At 47.3% G+C, this 20,336-nt stretch overlaps 1 protein-coding gene across 2 annotated transcripts in view; it reads left to right on the top strand.

Moving 5' to 3' along the window:
- KIF13B (kinesin family member 13B) overlaps window positions 1-20,336 on the top strand; it is a 190,172-nt gene that overhangs the window by 162,092 nt on the left and 7,744 nt on the right. For both annotated transcript variants that reach the window (XM_032634809.1, XM_032634810.1), the window contains exons 38-39: window positions 15,324-15,386; window positions 19,012-19,894. In XM_032634809.1, coding sequence (XP_032490700.1) covers window positions 15,324-15,386; window positions 19,012-19,894 — 946 coding nt within the window. The remainder of the gene's footprint in view (window positions 1-15,323; window positions 15,387-19,011; window positions 19,895-20,336) is intronic.

The raw sequence follows: 20,336 nt of genomic DNA, 5'->3' as shown, positions 1-20,336 counted from the left end.
AAAGTGGCCCCAAATGCTGCATAGTTCATAAATAAATGAGAATGTCAATACAAAAGTGGCCTTAACAAAGATGCTCAACGGTGGAGCTAAACTGTTCCATTTGGTTGGTGAAATCCCCACTCCCTTGAAGGACCATTTCTCAAGGTCACCAGAGCTCCATCTTGCCTACACTTCTCAGTCCTCATCTGACTTGACAATCGTGCAGGAAACATTTGTGTCTCTGGGCTTTAGTGCTTAGCGCTGAGTTTGCCTGGCTTCCCTTCTGTTGGCTGCTCAGTCTTTCTCAGTTGCCTCTTCTGGCACCCTTTATTCCATCAAGCCTCTGATATTCAGGTGTTCCAGAGCTCCCTCCCAGGTAATCTCATCCAGCTCTGTGGCTTTTAACTCTTTATGCATTGACGATGCTCACATTTCTATCTCCAGCCCAGGCTTTGCCCCTGAGCTCTGGCCTCGTGGAGCTAACCGCCTGTTCAGCTTTTCCACTTACAAATCCATTAGACATTCACATTTTACAAGTTCAAAGCATTACTCCTGGTTTCAGCTCCCAAGTCTGTCTACTCCCAGCACAGAAAATACTTACAAAATACATGCCCATCTCAGCGTGTATAGCACAAATGTCCACCTAGTTGCTTCATCTCATAAATAGTCCATCAGTAAAATTTTGTGGGTACCACTTTCAGTCTGGTGACTTCTCGCCATCTCCATTTCTCATCACTCATCCATGCCATCATCTCTTGCCTGGACTATGCAGCAGCCTATCAATTGGTCTGACTGACGCTTTTTGCCTCACACAGTCTTGTCATTCACAGAGAAGCCAGGGTGAGCTCCCGAGGCCTTGCATTAGCTCATGGCTTGAAACCTTCCACTGCTTCTCTTTGAATAAAATCTATTCCTTACTGTGGTTTACAGTGGCCTATGTGATCTAGCCTCTTGACTTTTAATCTTTTATTCCCTTTACTATTATTTATTTATTTATTTATTTTTGACTGTGTTGGGTCTTCGTTGCCGCGTGCAGGCTTTCTCTAGTTGCGGTGCGCGGGCTTCTCATTGCGGTGGCTTATCTTGTTGTGGAGCACGGGCTCTAGGTGCACAGGCTTCAGTAGTTGTGGCACATGGGCTTCAGTAGTTGTGGTTCACGGGCTCTAGAGCACAGGCTCAGTAGTTGTGGCGAATGGGCTTAGTTGCTCCGCGACATGTGGGATCTTCCCGGACCAGGGCTCAAACCCGTGTCCCCTGCATTGGCAGGTGGATTCTTAACCACTGCACCACCAGGGAAGTCCCTGTTCCCTTCATTTTATGCTTTGTTCACCGTGCTAAGCCATATTGGCCCTTTTGTTGTTATTGTTTGTCGCACGAACCGTGAAGCTCCTTTTGGTCTCGAGAGTTTTTGCACTTGCTTTTCCTTCTACTTGGACTGTTTTCTCCCAAAGTCTTTGCATGGCTACTAGGTCTCTAGTAGACTGGTCTGCTAATAGCATGGTCAAGAAAGACCACTCTAAGCAAGTACGTTTGAGTTTAGAGTGGCCTGAACCAACCAAACTAAAACAACAGCATCTACCATACATATTACAGTGTACTCCCATATTTAATCTTTTCATTGGGAGTCATTGTTATGTTGATATGCTTATCGGTTATCTCCACTCTAGAAGTAATTCTTCAGGGCAGGGGCATAGTCAATGGAAAATATATGCTGGTTGACTATTGACATTTGTACAGCTTGTAATGTTAGATAGTTTGAATGTACCAGGTGTCATCCAGTGGTGTAAAGGACTGTGGTTATAGTTCGGAGGTGAGAGAATCACATCTGAGTGGGGATTTGAGATATCGAGACATATTTATAAAGTTTCTTTCCTAGATTAATGCAGGTTCCACTAGAGAACTATTCTTAAAGGAGGGGAAAGCTTGAGCTTATCATTTTGGACTTATTTGATCAAAGATGCTCGTGTTCTCATTTTTACTGTTTCTGCTAAAGCTTTAAGAGAAGTAAATTATAATTTAAAATGACAGTATCAATATAGAGGTTTCCCTTACTAGGACCACTTTAAATATGCTTTAAGTTGCCGTCACCTAAACGATGTTCCATCCTTGGAATTAGGGCACTTGAGCGTCAATGGAATTTCAAAATAACAGCAACAAGAGCAATGCTATATTGGCTAGATTTTTATAGTGTTTCCCAATTTTTTTATAGTAATCTTCACTCTAATGGCATCCTATTCACTTGGAAATCAGATTTGATACCTGAAAGTTGAGGTTCTTACTTTTTTCCCTCCTTGTGGAACCTCTGAGCCCTCCAGGAAGAAGGTTGGTTTATTTCTACCCAGTCTTCGCCTCTGCTTTTTTCTGCTATTGCCCAGGAGTTAAAGGTTCTGTGCTCCTTTAGGCTTTCTCCAGACCTAATAGCTGAAGACTACTCAACTATATCTCTTATAATAAATGCCTCATTATTCTTCCGTTGTCTTGCCAGGGTTTTGCTTAAAGTGGGAAGCCCAGAAATGATACTATAACCCCTATGCTTGAAAATAGTGCAACTGTCACTGTCCTCTTTTGAATAATGTACTTCTACCAAAGCGGCATATGATTGCACTTTTTTTAAAGGCAAGTATTTTTAGTTCATTGTGCTCTGGTCAGTTAACGTTCCCCTTTTTTGTTTGCTTGTTTATTTGCTTACACCCTTGTCAATGCACTTCTCTTTTTATTATTATGTTGTTTAGTTGAAGTATAAAAATACTTAAATAAGGATCTTTAGATTCATTTAGAAAATTTTTCATCTTGATTTTGTTTCAACATTCCTAGGATAGCAAGATATTTTTTGAATAATTATTTAAAAAATACTTCTGTCCTAACTACCATCTGCAAACTTTGAAGGGCATAGTCTGCATTTGAGTCACAAACAAAATATGGAACATTAGGGCGTGAGAGAGAACTCTGTCATATGTGACTAGAGATCTCTCCCCAAGTTACAGAGCGACAGAGCGATACCCTTCAGCTCTGCATGTTCAGAAACTGCCATCTCCAACCCACGTTTCCCCCTCTCCCTAGCAAAGAGATTATGGGAGGCTTTGTTAGATGCATTACAGAAATAGAGGGACACCATGCCTTCCTCTGTATCACCAGTCCAGAAAGCCTAGGACAAAATTCACGCTGATGAACGTTCCTAGACCACCCTGCCCACTGCCTGGCTTAGCCATAGCTCTGTGTGAGGTGTCTAGTGTAGCATAAAGAAATACACGAATACCCCGAAGCTTGCTCTCTGTCTTGATTCTGGTTTAAATTGGCTACTACTGCCTTGTTAGTACACTAATTTCAATGGCCCGTATAAATAGTCATTAAATAATCAATACCAGACTAAAAAACTTATATAGGTTTTAGAATGCCATCAAAGATAGAACCCAGAAAAATAGAAATCAGTGTACATGCCTAAAAGGAATCTGGATCAGTTCTACAGTACAGGAAGGGATAAATATTGGTATTAACATTGCATAAAACTTAGAGACAAAAAATAGATAGTAACCCTGCTTAAGATTTCTTTTTTTTTTTAAGTTATTTATTTAAATTTATTTATTTAATTTATTTATTTTTGGCTGCGTTGGGTCTTTGTTGCTGCACGCGGGCTTTCTCTAGTTTCCGTGAGCAGGGGCTACTCCTAGTTGCGGTGCGCGGGCTTCTCCCTGCAGTGGCCTCTCTTGTTGCCAAGCACGGGGTCTAGGTGCACGGGCCTCAGTAGTTGTGGCTTGCGGGCTCTAGAGCACAGGCTCAGTAGTTGTAGCTCACGGGCTTTGTTGCTCCGCGGCATGTGGGATCCTCCCGGACCAGGGCTCGAACCCGTATCCCCTGCTTTGGCAGGCGGATTCTTAACCACTGTGCCACCAGGGAAGCCCCTTGTTTAAGATTTCTAATGTGAGACGGCACAACAAACTAAACAGAAACCCCCAAATGGATCAGCAGAGACAGTACGTGGTAACCCAGCAGACTGTAGAATAAGACAGGCACACTCTCATTTCTGTTCCCACCCAACTTTCTCTTTTCATCATTTTCAAAGCCATTGCCCTCTCCATTTCCTACCTGACTGTGATGAAAGATCTCAAAACTTCCTTTTTCTGTTTCTGTCCCAAGTTAATTTGGAGACTTAAACTCCTCTGGAAGAGTCACAGTAACAAAGACACTCACAGCAGCCCACCTAAACACCACACCTGGGTTCTCTCCGGCATCGACAACACTTAGATTATTGCACTTAGTTCTGGGTATGTTACTACTAGACGTTCATTGACCAACTGGAATTATTTCAGAGAATAACATCAGAAATGATTTATGAGGAAGGATTAAAGAAGTTATTTATAGCTTGACCAAACAATGACTAAGAGAGCTGACTGTATAATCATTCAGGGGATATCAACACCAAAGGCAGGGAAGAATTGTGTAAGGATGGTTCCAGGCAAGCAGCAGTACGAAAGGCACAGAACAACAGAAATGAAGTTAACGGAGAGAATGGCAACAACCGTTAAGGAGTACAGTGATTTGTAGATAGCAGGGTACTCTCTAAAAAACCCCAGGGCTTTCTGTCACTTCTATTTTGTAAAAGTAAGATTTTGAAAAGATAAAAGTATTCCCATTAAGAACCGGGGAATGGAATAGATCCTGTTTCTACCAGTCATTCTTCCCTCTTTTCTTTGCTAGATTAGGTGGAAGAGAGGCAGAAGTTGTGTAATGAAGGAATGATTATTATCAAAAAAGTACTTTTAATCAGAGTGTCCTTGACATTTTCAAACAAGAATGTTCAATTCCCTCCCTCATGCAAAGATACAAACACACAACCACAGTGAAAATCTAATGAAAAGATTAATGTTTATTAACTTGTTCTTTGGAATCAGCAGGTTCTCAGATCAAGATTCTATTATTTGGGGGGGCATATTTCAGCATGTGAAAAGACTCATGGATCTTTTCTTGTAAGATAGAAGTTAACAGTTTATTCTGAGGAATACAAAAATTTAAAGAAAGAAAATAAAGATTTTAAGAAAGTCATTAAAAACAAAGGTTCTTATATTTTACAAAATCATCTGGCTTGAACATATTCGTAAAGACTTATGTTTGTCATTTTTATGGAGATTTGTTTTTGTTTGTAATCAATTTCTGTCTGAGTTCCAGAAATGCAAAAGATGCAGCACTGAAAGAGGTGGCAGCTGACAAAATTGCTGTCTTTGACCTTCTGATGCAAGTTTAGTAACTAATCTGGAAAATAATGAACTGCAATTAATGAAATCTGTACTCATATTCAAGTGTGTTTCTCAGACAGCACATACAATAATTGAAAGCACTTCCTGCTCTCCAATTAGTTAGATTGAATTAATGTGGCATAATAGCTTTTTTCATATATCTAGAAGATTGTGTTCAGATGAAGCTGTTTCTGTACTTCAAACTTCGGTGCTCCAAATGGCGTCTTTGGTTCATTTGGGGAATTAAAGAGTTAACGCTCACATTCAATTTCCACCATCAAAAACACAGCCGCATTTCCGGCCTATCTTTGTTTTACCGTCTGCCCCTCTTCAGTGTCCTGCGCTTGGCTTATGGCTGCCTTGTCGACTTCAGGGATGTTTGTCTCCAGTTTCAACACAGCTTCCAGTGTGGAAGATGGACAGGGCCTTGAGTAGAGAAAGCAGCACCCTGCGCATCTCTGGCCTAGTTGAAAAGATGCTTGGCTAGTTCTTCCGGGTTTCATGTCAGCAATTCCTCCATGTATAAAATGGGGAGAAACAAACACAGCTACTGGTTCTTCCCTTGTGCATGAAGGTGCTGTTTTAGGCTCTTCATACTTGGGCTCCTCTGATGAAACAAGCCATATAAATGCCTATCCTGGTGTCTTAAGGGTTCATCATCTTAACTAACTAAAATAAGAAAAGGTATCTATACTTTGTTTTCTAGCCTTGAGTTTTCCTTAACTATTCAGGTTATTTTTAAAGGTTATTTCCCCCTGTAGTTTATATTTGGATATGGTATGCTACATTGCTTTTTCTTGAGTTAACAAAGGGAAGTTTGCACAGCCCTTCCAGAGTACAGACTTTTTAAAAAAATTCAACGTAGGACTTCCCTGGTGGTCCAGTGATTCAGACTCCACGCTCCCAATGCAGGGAGCACGGGTTTGATCCTTGGTCAAGGAACCAAGATCCCACATGCCATGCAGCGTGGTCAAAAAAACCCAAGAATTCAAGGCAAGTGATTTCTGTTCAATTGGTTTGGGGATGTATTCTTAGTCATTCTTCTTCTTTTTTTTAATTTATTTATTTTTATTTTGGGCTGTGCGCGGGCTTTCTCTGGTTGTGGTGAGTAGGGGCTGCTCTCTGTTGCAGTGCTCGAGCTTCTCACTGCACTGGCTTCTCTTGTTGCGGAGCACGGGCTCTAGGTGCACAGGCTTCGGTAGTTGTGGTGTGCGGCTTCAGTAGTTGTGGCACGTGGGCTGTAGAGCGCAGGCTCAGTAGTTGTGGCGCCCGGGCTTAGTTGCTCTGCGGCATGTGGGATCTTCCTGGACCAGGGCTCGAACCCATGTCCCCTGCATTGGCAGGCGAATTCTTAACCATTGGGCCACCAGGGAAGCCCTAGGCATTCTTACTACTTTATGAAATGAGACTCTTATCTCTGTTTTCTTTTCCAAAATCATAACATCTTACCGTCTATCTTTGCCCCAGAAGTGTATGGATATTGACATACTTAGAGACACTAAGTTGACAGGTTGTCTTCAGAATCAGGGTTAGTAGTTGATCTGAAAAATAATGAAAAGAAGATAGTTTCTGAGGCAGGATAGGAGTTGATGGAAGAGACCTCAGTCTGCCAGTCGTTTTTCACAAATGGGCCTTGTATACTTCTGTATGATTCTGGAGACCTGAGGTTGGAACCTTTTTTGGTAAAGAGCCAGATAGTATCATTTTAGGTTTTGCAGGCCAAACAGTGTCTGTCAGAACTAGCTGTAGTTCTGGTCGAAACGTTGGGTCTGGTTTTGTTCCAGTAAAACTTTATTTATAACCCTGAAACTTGAATTTCATATAATTTTTACATGTCACAAGGTATTCATTTATTTCGACAACTTCAAAATGTAAAAACCATTCTTAGCTTACAGGGCACACCGAGGTGGGGACGGTCTAGATTTAGACCCTGTTTTTAAGATTTTAGATTGATAGCCATTCTGTTTCAGGTAAACATCCTTCATCCTTCATGGATGCTTGAGAAACTAAGTGGATGGAGTGAATATTACATCCTCTTTTTAAAAAATAGAAATCTTTTTCACATAAATGCTTAAATAAATTTTAATAATTATCATGCAGAAGTTTAAAAAGTAAACTAGCTAAACCCTAAAAAATAAGGAACAGTCTCTTTCCTGACAACTTCAGAAATATTAGTATTTAAAATTTTCTGTATCTAGGGCCTCAAGTAAGTTGAACTAACACATATATGATAGAGTGAAATAAAAAGTCTGTTTGGATGGGCTTATTCACTTTTATCAACGGATAAAACAATTGACTTCTTGATAGAAGAAGTGGGCCGTTCAGTTGTTTCATGTAATTGAATTGAATAGGAATATCAGATGGTGGACCTTGAGTGCCCATTTCTGAGGAGTAAGAAGGGCCCTGTCTATGTCTGGTGTTGCACACATTGTATCCCTATCTCCTGGCACAACCTTTAGAATGTAGTAGGCACCTGGCCCATGTTTTACTTACATCAGGTGGAATTGTTGGTTGTTTAAAAATGTGCATATAGTAAGTCTACCTAGAAATACCTTGGAAGACAACACCCGAAATCCCAATGACTAGATGACCTTGGTACTTTAAAAATGTACTGAGTGCTTGGTGTGCCAGGGATTTTATATGCATCAGCTCAGCACCACTGCTGTCTGATGAAAATAAATATGAGCCACATGTGTCATTTAGAATTCTCTAGTTGCCACATTTAAAGTAAAAAGAAACAGGCCAAATGTGATAAAGTAATTTGGGATTGACATACGTACACTACCATGCGTAAAATAGCTAGCTAGTGGGAACCTGCTGTAGAGCACAGGGAGCTCAGCTCGGTGCTCTGAGACCACCTAGAGGGGTGGGCTGGGGGAGGGTGGGAGGGAGGTCCACGAGGGAGGGGATGTATGTATACGTATAGCTGATTCACTTTGTTGTACGGCAGAAACTAACACGACACTGTAAAGCAATTATACTCCAATAAAAAAAAATTAAAAAGTAAAAAGAAACAGGTCAAACTAATTTTAATAAAATAATTTACATAACCCAGTAGATTCATAATATTGTCATTTCAACCTGTAATCAGTATAAAAAAACTTACTGAGACAGTCCCATCTTTTTTTCTGTACAGTCCTTGAAATCAGGTGTGTATTTTACATTTCTAGCACATCTCAATTTAGATACTAAATTTTCCTCGGAAATCTTGATCTGCATTTAGAGTTCATGAAGTTGAAAAAATAGATCCGCATGCCCAAGCCATTCCAAACATACTTAAAGGTGCTTTAATTTTTAAGTTTACATATTATTAGTTAAAATTAAGTAAAATAAATCCACTTCCTCAGTCACACCAGCCACATGTCAAGTGCTTAGAAGCCATGTGGCTGGTGGCTGCCATGTTGGACACGCAGAGTTAAAGGGTGATATTAGACACTGAGTTGGACAGAGAGGAAGATGAGACTCAGGTGGGTTAACTAAGGTCAGAGCCTAGGGAGTAGCAGAACTGAGACATATTCAAGAAACAAAACAATGCACAATTGTGATCTGAAGAGATTTCACTGGGTTTGATTAAAAATAGCCAGCGATTATATTTGTAGGATGAATGACTATAAAGTATTTGAAGGAGGAACTAGTCATGCCGTGGAAATACACTGGGTAGGATCTATCCATCTTTGGTTTTGTTTGTTCATTTCTTTCCAAAAATATTATCTCTGGGCAATGAGGGATCATTGACAAAGCAGGAGGGTGACGTGGTCAAATTTGTGTCTCAGAAAGCCCCTCTGACTGCAGTTTGGAAGATGGATTGGAATAGAATAAACTGGAAGAATCTATTCAAATGTATGTACATACCTCATGAGGGATTGGAATATTGGTCAGAAAAGTGAACTCACCATCCCACGCTTGACACAGTGACACTTTAACGTCACTGATTGGAAGGAGCGTGTACCAGGTAGGGTAACAGTGTCTCTGGTGAGGACCAGCTGGGGGCCACCCGCCATCCTCCCTGGGTGGCATTGCTTAGAGAATTCCTGTGGTCTGGATCACCACCTTCCAGATGTGATCACCCAGAGGTGATCAGGTCTACACAAAGGACTGAGGGATCAATTAGAATGCCAAGTTACTCATTTAAACTAAGAACTGTAACTGCCAGGTGGATAAAAGTGCTGGCGTCATCGTGGCCAGCACAGTCTTACCTGGATCCCTCTGGAAAGCCAGAGTGCAGCTCCTAAGGCTGCTCGCAAGCCCAGGCTGGTGCCGGGTTGGGTCCGAGGGCACCCCCTCCGTGGTGGCTGGAGCGCCTGTCCCCGCACCCGCGTGGGGGGCACTGCCAGCCTCACCACCCTGCCTCTGATTAACATAACCTTTAAACAGTTGTTTATATTGGTTAGGCTGTTGCTGGTTCTTGATCTTTAGTAATTGCACGTGTCTGATTTTATCTAATGTTTATTACTTTACCAGAACATGTTCAGAGATGAGGAAGTATCTTGTTTATGTGAACTGCCGCGGCTCAGTGGTGTTCCTCATATTTTCCTCACTTTAGCAGCATGAATATCAAAGGTTAGCTATTGAGTATTTATGGCAAAAATAAATCTTACATCTCTTGTTGTATTTTCCTATGCTTGGATTAAAGTGATTGGTTAGAGTTGTAAAAACAAACAAAAAAAGACTTAGAGGATCATATTCACTTAGGAGCCATTAGAAAATGACATGTAAGAATTTATCAAATTCAGGGTAAGGGGTGATTTTTAGGAAAGGTTCATTTTCAAACAAAAAACTACATCAGAAAATTTAATTTTTTTTGAACAAAGTGATGATTTTTTGCTTCAGCTGATATCTCTTCTGCCCTCTACCTACCCCATGCCCAAATTTTGGAATTTGATAGGATTTTGATAGGATTTTTCCAAATCCTATCTAACTGTACAATTCAGCCTTCATGTCACTTAAGTAATTCATTCATTCACTTATTTAACTGTTTATTCATTCAACAAACATTAAGTTCCTGTTTATGGATGAGATGAATGAGACATAACCCCTACCCTGCAGAGAGCTTGCAGTCGAGAGGGGCTCCCGTCGAGACACATTGACAGATAAATAGGATGATGTTGTAGGTGCTGAATGTGTGTGTCAGGGGTGACACAGTGAAGGCGGCATTTTACCTGCAGTTTGAGGAAGAGTAGGTGTTGCTTGAGCTGAGACTTAAAGATGACTAGGTCTTCACCAGGTGGAATGTGATACCCTAGGGGAAGGGACAGCGCGAGGACGGCGTGTTCAGCGCAGAGTGGGTTAGCATGCCGAGCGAGGGAAGTGCAGCCTCGTGAGAGGTGAGGTTCTTTCAAGTCATGCCAAGGACTTAAGGCTTTATTCTGGGGCAAGGAGGTCTCCAAATTAGCTTTTACGCCTAGTTATGAAATTCTGAGCCAGTCTGCTCTGTTTTCATTCAGGTGGCATGTGAAAACCAGAGTTTAGTAAATGACAAGGTATGGTGTGAGAAGTGACCATCAGCTTTTCCCCGAAATGCTTCGGAGCAACCCTCTGCCTGCCACCTGCCCATCTACTAGGTTTGAGCCCCCCTCGGGACAGCACGATGGCAGGTTCAGCTGGCCTCCAGGCCTGTCACTGACCCCCCTGGGCAGTCTGTATGCATTTAACCGTTAGGTAAATGCCTCTGAGCCTTGGTTTCTGTAGTGTGAAATGTAGATAATTATACTTATATTCGTGAGCCTCGTGGGACTTCTTAATATTTATAGCTGCAAAATACTTTGCAGTCATTTTTATTAATAGTTACCAGATGTGTCATAAGGATTCATGAACTTATGATCTGCAGTGTTTTGAGCTCTTGAGATCGGAGGCAACCGCCCGCACGGGGGATGTGTAAAAGAGCATTAAAGTGCAAGCAGCACCATTTGGAAGTGTGAGCTGTTACGTGTGAAGGACAGATGACACTCTGAAGATTTCAGTGCACTTTGTAGGTACTTTTGTACCCTTGCTAAGGTTGCTAAATTCACCGAAGGCCATGGCCAACTACAGAAGGCTGGTACCCCCTCCCTTGCACCCCTCCCCCCATGATCGTGCGTGTGCATACTCTTTCTGCTGAGGCCACCGTCACCCTCGCCCTGTCGTCCCTTCTTCCTGGGCACCGTCTTTCGCTCTCCCCCCGGTTTCCAGGTGTTCAGGAGTCTCCTTCATATCTGTAAATTTTCATTTCTCTTTCCTTTTCCTCTTACCATCCAAGTGCAGGCTCTTATGTTACCGGCTCTCCGCTGAGCCATTGAAGCAGCTGCTTAATTGACCTCTCCAAGTTTTCTGTCTGCCCTCTTTAGGGATAATCTTCTGTTAGCCTAATTCTTATGGCCGCTTCATTCAGTACCTTTGATAGTTCTTCATTGCCTGTGAAAATCCACCATAAATTTACATACAAGGCCTCCTCTGCACACCCTGACCTCCATTGCCTCTGCCCAGCACTGGTCAGTCTAGATCATCCTCTCTCTCCTAAGACCTCCTGGAAGGTTGAGTAGCTTTTCCTGGGCAGGGAAGTGAGGAGGGAACACTGCCAGACGCAAAGGGTAGCCTGCCTTTGTCACGCCGCTCTTCATGTTCGAGGTGTCCCTCAGCTGTGGGAAAAGCCATTCCGTCTTCAAGCCCTGTCTCACAAGTGAAATCACCCTCATGGAGGTGTTCTAGGCCTGGTCCCAGGATGACCCCTTCCTCCTCAGAATCTCCTCTGCTTTGAAACTGTCATTCTGATAGCTGTCATTTTCCTTGACGTTTTTGTTATTTGCATACCGTCCTTCCCCCAAACTGGATTGCTGCCTCGTTGCGAGCGAGCCCGTATTCTTCAGGTCTTTGTGTTCCCACGGCGCTATTGCGATGCCTTGTACGCCTGAGACCTGAGCCTTGTTGAGCTAAGTTTATGCATTGAAGCAGAGCCCCAGTTAAGTTCATCATGTAGGGCAGTATTATGGGAAAATTTGAAATATACAGAAGTAGAGGGAATATTCCAGTGAATCCCTAGGTACTCAGCACCTAGCTTCCATAGAAAGCAGTACGCGGCCAGTCCTGCATGTCTGTGCCCCTGCCCTCTTTAGCATGTCCCTTGCTGGAGAAGTATCCACCTGTGGTCACCTCTTGTCCAGAGTTGGTATTTGGCAACCACTGCTACCTAGCACCCCTTGGAGGGGACACCCCGAAGTTACCAGTGTGTGAAGCGAAGTGGGTGTGGTCAAAGTTCTTGAAGTTGCACTCAGGACCCACTCAGACCTGATGTGATCTTATTGTTGACACGGCTTTCAGCCTTTTCAGGTGTGTCTAATCATCCAGTGTCTGGTTCTCACCAGTCATCTGAATGCTGGGGGTTGGGCAGGCATCTCTGTGGAGCAGATCTGTTGCCTGATGGAGAAGTGGTTGTTGAGAGTGAGTGATGGTCAGGGGTAGACTCGAAGTCTTCAGCTTAGTAGCCTGGAGCCACAGAGTCTCGGCCAGGGGCCCTGCCCCACCAGGAAGCCCCATGGGTCCACTGGATTCCAGCATCGCGTCCCAGTCAAGCTGGCCCTTTAATTCATTTCAGCAGATCCTTTTCCAAACATTTACTGGATTTTTTAAATCACTCTGAATCATAAAGAAAAGTATCAATTATGTTTCCATGCTCCATTCAGGAGGACAAGAATCTTAGAAAGTCTTTCATCCTGGGTGGCTATAGTTCCATTCTTGGTGGGATTTTTACGCCTTAAGGGAGAATGTTTCACACCAATCTTGTCGGTTTTAAATAAGATCTAACTGAAGAATGTAAGTATTTTGGAGTTCCAGCTTAACAAACTTTTTTCTTTCCTTACTGAGAATTACGCTCTGAACACCTTTCCGTTCGTGGGGGACTTCAGACACTATGGGGAAAATACAAATAAAGGGAGTAGGCCGTGCACTGAAGGACTGTAAGACAGGGTGAAGGGTACGTGCTTGAAGTGGAGAACCCCTGAAAGGGAGCGGGGAGCACGGGGCAGGTGCCGGAGGGTGGGAGGGAGTGGTGAGCCCGGCGGGGGGCGGGGGGTCCGTGGCGTTGCCGCCAGCGGGCATCCTCCCTCATTCTGTGCTGTTGCCTGCTCACACCGGCTCTCTTAAACACACGTCTGATCCTCGCTCTCCCTGGCCTTCAACCCCGAGGAATTCCCCAGTGTTTGCAGGGTAGAGTACGTCTTCCTTTCCTTTATCCCTAGGTCCTCCCATCTGTTTAGCTGGATCTCCTACCATCTCCTATTTAATCGCCTCTCCTCTGTGCTTTTGCCCAAATCCTGTTGCTGGTCCCTCACCTCTACAAAATTAATCCCTTCTAGCACTTTTCTCCCAAAGGCAGTCCCAGGGCGTAACTGGTTGTAGCGGTACCTTTGCTGAAACGCGATTGTTTGGTGTGTGAACACAGCAGGTCGACACCTACCCTCAGTGGGCCATCTTGTTGCAGGTGGGCTCTTCTCCCTTCAATTAAGAGTCTGGGCTGCCAAGTAGGAAGCAAGACTTTGGCCGTCAGCCTTCGTGCCTGCAGACTGTCTGGGGAGTCGTGACAGCAGAGGCCCCTGGGCCCCCAGATGCACCAGGGACCTGGGAGGGCCTGGAGTGCTCAGGGCCAGAGGAAGGGACCTGGAGGGATCTCCGGGCAACTTAGATTAGATAGTAGATCAGTGAGCCAGCAAGAGAAGAGACACGCGTAACTCCATGGTAACAAACTCCGACACCCAATTTTGACTCCTTCTGTGAGACAGGACTGCGGGTACGTGTTCATTTTGCCAGGACGGAGCCCTCTTAGAGGCGAGGTCCAGACTTGTGTGTCGGAGCAGGCAGGCCTGGGAAGGGGCCAGACGTTGGTTGAGAGAATAAAGGCGGATGTGGTGGACCCTGGGCTTCTTCGAGATGACTGCGTCTACTCTGTGCCCTTCCCCACCTGCTGTAGTGAACTCAGCAGCTACCAACTCCTTCATGGTTACCAGCTCCTCCTTTGAGGTCTGTTTTCCTTATCCTGGGGCTTGTTTTTGTTTTTCTTTATTTTTGGCTGCGTTGGGTCTTCGTTGCTGCGTGCGGGCTTTCTCTAGTTGTGGCGAGCAGGGGCTACTCTTTGTTGTGGTGCACGGGCTTCTCATTGCGGTGGCTTCTCTTGTTTTCGGACATGGGCTCCAGAGCAGAGGCTCAGTAGCTGTGGCACGTGGGCTCAGTAGTTGTGGCTTGCGGGCTCTAGAACGCAGGCTCAGTAGTTGTGGCACGCGGGCTTAGTTCCTCCGCAGCACGTGGGATCTTCCCAGGGCTCGAACCCATGACCCCTGCCTTGGCAGGCAGGTTCTTAACCACTGTGCCGCCAGGGAAGCCCCCTAGTTTTTGTCTTTTTTTTTTACTCTCTCTTTTTGTAAATGTTCCTTGAACCACGTGTCCATAAGCAGCCTGCTCCGTTCTTGTGATGTCACTTGTGCCCATTAACTCAGGCTCTCGTCACTCACCCCTGCTCTGTTGCTGGAGCCTGTGATTGGCCCGCCTCACTCTTGCACTGTTTCTCCAGCCAGCCTGCCTTCTGCCAGCAGGTCGGTCTTCATGTCCTGCCCTCTCTGCCCAGGCGTTGCAGGGGTCCTTACCATTGCCCAGGAGCTTTAGTTCAGACCCCAGAGCCTCTGTCCACATCCCTGCCCTGCTGTGCCTCGTGCTCCAGCCACACTGGCTTCTGTCCTCCTTGCTTCCTGTGACGACACTGCCTGTGATCCTCTCGACCAGGAGTTTCCCGGGCCAGTGAAGTCCTGTAACGCTTGTATGTAGAGACGCAGCCCTTGGCTAACGTGTGCCGTGCGAGAGTGGAGAGAGCACACCATACACCTTACTGTCTTCAGCACGTGTCTGGTGTTGCCAGCTGGGCACGAGCAGCTGGCCGAGTCCCCGGCTTCTCATGTTTCCTCTGCAGCGTCCCGACCCCAGCCCTGGGCAGGCCTGCTAGGCAGTGACTTGTTAGAATTCCTGAAAGTTGTAAGAGTTCGCTTTGTGTGGTTCATCCTGACAGCCCTCCTGTCTGTTCAGTTGAAATCTTCTCTGGTTATTCTGTTCTGCTTCCCCTGATCCCTGTGTCCACCTGTTCCCTTGTTTCCTCAGCCCGTGCCTCGAATCATGGTGCAGTCAGCCCTCCCAGATGCCGGGACGCCCAGGATGGTGGAGGTGAGTGAGTCGGGCCTGGTGGCGCCTTTGCTGGTGGCTGCCCCACATACCGTGGGTGGCCCCGATGCTATAATTGTTGAGTCCACACCTGTGGTTTTTTATTTTAGCATTCCCGTTTTGATAATGAACTGTAATATAGGTCACCGTCTTCTCCCTCTACATTTTGCTTGTTACACTTTTCTGTTTTCAACTTGTTAATCATAGGATTGCTAAACTTTTAGGTGCTTGACTGCTAATGTAGTCTGTGGCTTTAATAGCCCACTGCTAGGTAGAGGCGATTTCTATAAACAGAACAATCTCCTTATTCCAAGTGTTGACTAAATTCTCAGTTTTACATTTCATTCTGATTCATGATATCAGCGTGAAAAGACTGATATGCTAAGCTGGGGAGAAAACAGTCTCTTATGATCTCCCACAGATGAACAGCACTTCTGATCTTATGAATAGCAAATCTCTTTTCTCCCACTGTGTGTTCATCCTCTTAGGAAATGCGGTATCATCATAGGGAAATTTTATTTATTAAAACAATAGGAAAAGAGGCCAAATAATTCGAAAGAAAATTTAGACGTTCAAGAATTTACTACTTTCTGAACAGCCCTTTGCAATGCAGGACATCCTTGGTGTTCACGAATTTAACTGAAGACAGAGCTGTGACACCCAACGCCCCCCCTCCCCCCCCAGCCCCCTATGAGTTGGGTTTATCATTTCTCGGAGGCAGGACTGGGGTCCCAAGGCCGGTGGGGCAGAATGAGACGGAGTCCCTCGCGTAAGGGCGCTGCCTTGCGTGCTCTGCGCAGCTTTGCTGCACATCCCGCTGGCTCGCTCAGCATCCTGCTGGCTCACTCGCATCCAGGCTTTCTGGCAGCCTTAGGAATGTCAGTGGCAAAGTGTAACCCAAAGACGCAGGGAGGTTCTCATTCACATAGCAGCTCCAGTCGAGTGGGAGCGGCCGCCGCAGCGTCGAAGCGGAAGGATCTGAGCTGCGCTCGGTCAGCAGGAAAGAACGGGGGTTATCTGGGCTCGCCTTTTGCCGCCTCCCATCACCTTTTTCTTGTCGCTGTGGATGTGACCTCTGATCCCTGGCTTTTCACTTACTGGAGCCTTTGGGTGAATCCTTTAGCCTGTCTGGGCCGTGTTGTAAAGCGAGTACTTTCTGGCCCACATCAGAGGATCCAGTAGCGCTGATGGGGGAACAGCAAGGAGCTCTAGGGCACTGTTGCAGGACTGTCCCCCTCCGGACGGGCCCAGCTGCCCTTAGCAGACAGCAGATTTGGCAATGGTGGGTTGGACCCTGGAGAGTGGGGAACACAGGCTATTTAAGGGCCATAGTTATTGTTCAGATTCTAGACTGTTGTAATTTTGTTTGCGTATTCTTCCCTGCCCAGTCAGTGATATTAAAACTAAAATAGAAAAGAGTAAATAAAATATGTACAAGTTGCAAAAGAAAAATGATTGAAGGATTGCCTAATCTTTTAGAGTATTTATACTGGTGACAGTTATTGATCTATTGGATTTAGTAAATTTTGCAGCCCAGAGATCCATCACAAAAATGGGTTGTTAATCTCAAGAGGTGCTGTTAATTTTGTACCCTGAGAGTGTGCCTTGTGGGGGAAGGAGGGCCTCTGGAGACAGGAATATAAATGACAATTCACGTGAAAATGCACGATTTATCAAATTGCTGAGTTAAGCCAAGTAACTGTAAGAGACTTATAGATCTCAGCTGTTTCCCAGTTCAAATAAATCCTGTATTTCAAATGGAAAATGGCCATTCTCGTACTATAAATAATCTTTCTGTAAATATTGAAAACACATTTCTTTTTCTGAGCAGCACCCCTCTCGCCCCCCAACCCACTCCCCACTCTGTCTCCCGTTCCCTGTCATTGTGCACTGGGAATAGAAAGATAGTCCGCCACCTTCTCCCAATGGCTTAAGTTATCAAGGCAAGACACCTTTAGAGCGCGCCAGAAACCGCAGAGCTCGGCGCAGCCGCGACTGTCGTCTTCCCCAGGCGATGGGGCTCTGCGCGTCTCTGCAGGCTCCCTCGGACCCGGTGACGTGAGGCGGAGAGGCCAGCGTGGCTCTGGCCTCGCTCAGGCCCTGCTCGCCAGGCTGGCTGCTCCTCGGCCTGAGTCTCCCGGGACCAGAGGGACCATCTGTGACATGGGACCATCCTTGAGCAGCAGCTTGAAAGACGGCCTCTCAGAGGAAGGGCACAGCCTGCAGGCAGCCTCTGTTCCTCTTCTTCCCCCTGCCTCCCCGCCCGCAGGCCCCAGGGTTGTTGCTTCCTGCCCGAGCTGGTGGAGCTGTGCCCTGGCACTTCCAGATCCTCCAGTGAGACCATCATTTCAGTTTTGCAGGAGGAAAGTGCTCTTCTGGCCTCCGGCAATGCTGTCAGTCTCCCCGTGGAGCTGGTATTGGGCAGGGGGATCCGTTCACACGGGGGCAAGAGTTCTGAGCCTGAGTGCAGGGAAGTGGGAGGCACTGGGAGGTGTGCGCCTGCTGTGTGCCACGCTCTGTGTGAGGGCCTGGTCTGCCTACCTTGTACCGCATCGCCGAGGTGGCCGCCCCGTATGCGTTCCCACCACCAAGCGATTCTCGGACACCAGCTGTGTGTCCTACAGTTAACTCGGCTTCTGACCCCATCTACTTGGAGACAGTGTCAGATGCCACAGGTTGAGGGCTCAGCCCCACAAGACTGTCCCCGCTTCAGATGCCAAGTCCAGTGTGCTCCAGATCAGAGGGTGCCATGACCCCTTCCTCAGGTTGAATGAATTTGCTAGAGTGACTCACAGAACTCAGAGAAACATTTTATTTACTAGATTATCCATTTATTATAAAAGGATGTAACACAGGAACAGCCAGCTGGGAGAGATGCGTAGGGGAAGAGTGGGGAGCTTCCACGCTCCCTGGGCACAGCGCTGTCCCCAGATTGCCACGCGTTCACCAACCCAGAAGCTCTCCAGACCCTGTCCTTTTGGGTTTTTACGGAGGCCTCATTGTGTAGGCATGGTTGATTCAATCATTGGCCATTGGTGATCGGTTCAGCCTTCAGTCGCTGCCCAGAGGTCAGGGGTGGGATGGGAAGTTCGAATCCTCTAGTCACATGGTTGTTCCCCCTGGCAACCAGCCCCCTTCCTTGGGGGCTTTCCAAAAGTCACCCCCGTAACAAACTCCGACGTGGTTGAAAGGGCCTCGTTATGAGTATCAAGAAGCCCTTATTGTTATTGCCACGTAGTAGGAAACCCCAAGGGTTTTGGGAGTTCTGTGCCCGAAAACGAGACTAGGACCAAATATGGAACTCTTACTAGAAATGATGCCATCACAGGCAGCTGTTAAGATCTGCAATTTACGGAAAGGAGAGGCGATGAGGGGCACCCGTGGCCGTCTTGCTTAGCCCTCAGTCGCAGCAGGGGCAGCGCCAGCGTGGAGCCTACTCGGCCTGCGCATCTGGTTCATGGGGGTCGCACGGCAGAACAGGGGAGCTGAGGTGGGAACCGGGTCCGCCCTGCTGCACGGCTGCGCTTGTCCCACCGTTGGAGCTGTCATGTCCCCGCTGACAACAGCATTGGTCTCCAGGCTTTGGGGAGCGGACGCCTAACTGTGAATTCTCCTCTCCTTGCTCCAGGCTCAGCGAGAGAGCGCGGGGCTGTGCGTGGCCTCCGACGTGCCCGTGGCCTTGCCGGCCGCCCCCTCGCCCAAGACCTACGACGGGCCCCCGAGACCCGCGCCCACCTCCCCGGCCCCTGAGGGCGCGGATGGGCCGCCCAGCCCCCTGAGCGAGGCGTCCAGCGGCTACTTCTCGCACAGTGTCTCCACTGCCACCCTGTCGGACGCCTGCGGCCCCGGCCTGGATACCGTGGCATTGCCCTCTCCTGGCCCCGGCCCGGCCACCCCCGAACCCGAGCCCCCAGCCGCGCCCGTCACGTCCCGCGCCCCTCCCGGCCCGGCGGAGCGAATGGCGCAGGGAGATGGCGCGGCCGCGGCCCCTGTCGGGGCTGCAGCGGTGAAGCGGGACGAGGCGGCAGGCCCCCCTGCGCCTGACCGGCGGGGCAGGAGTGACCCTGCCGCCGCCCCCCAGAAGGCGGAGAGCCCCCAGCCCCAGGCGAAGCCGGCCGCTGGCCCAGGGCCCGACGTCTCCAGGCCGCCGGCGCCTGCTGACCCTCGGTGCCAGCCGCCCACTCCGGCCCCTCCCTTCAGGATCCAGAAGGTGCGGACCTCGGAGCTGAAGTCATTCACACGCATGCTTGGCGGGGACCCTGGTGGCCCCTCGGGGAGCGAGGAGGATCCGCTGGCCTCAGGGGGCCCGGGCGACGGCAGCGCTGGGGCAGAGGCCCCGGGAAAGCTGGAAGTCTCCTCGGATTCTGAAGAAGCCAGTGAGGTCCCAGAGTGGCTCAGAGAGGGAGAATATGTGACCGTGGGCACCACCAAGACGGGCATCGTGAGATACGTGGGGCCCACTGACTTCCAGGAGGGCACGTGGGTCGGAGTGGAGCTAGACTTACCTTCAGGTTAGTGCTGCTGCTTTGGGACAGGTTCCGGGTCCCGGGGCGACTCACCATGCCCCCCCGTGGTCGGCCCTGCCCCACACTGCCCAGCGCCTGCTGTGTGCCCTTGGGCACATCGTTCACGTCTCTGAGCCCCTGGGTCGCCACTTTCCAAAATGAAGAATTTTGTCTAGATAAGAGATTCCTAAGCGTTTTCAGAGTCAGATTCTCTTTTTTTAACCTGCAGAAATTTCTCAGAAACCAAAGACCTTAATTGAAAGCTACTCTTAATTTGGTGAATTTAAATCCTGATTTTTCTTTTTTAGTCACAGAAGCGTCTGCATTTCAATTGTCACAGCAGCTCTGTCTGCTGTGCTTGCTCAGGTTACAAAAACCAATGCCCATGTGGAGCTTCAGATGCCTCAGGTGTTCCTAAGACACCCCAAGGCTCCTGGTCCCCCAGGGG

The sequence above is a fragment of the Phocoena sinus genome, chromosome 6 (genome assembly GCF_008692025.1).
Source record: "Phocoena sinus isolate mPhoSin1 chromosome 6, mPhoSin1.pri, whole genome shotgun sequence".
Lineage (NCBI taxonomy): Eukaryota > Metazoa > Chordata > Mammalia > Artiodactyla > Phocoenidae > Phocoena > Phocoena sinus.
This window is presented reverse-complemented; position numbering and strand designations above follow the sequence as displayed.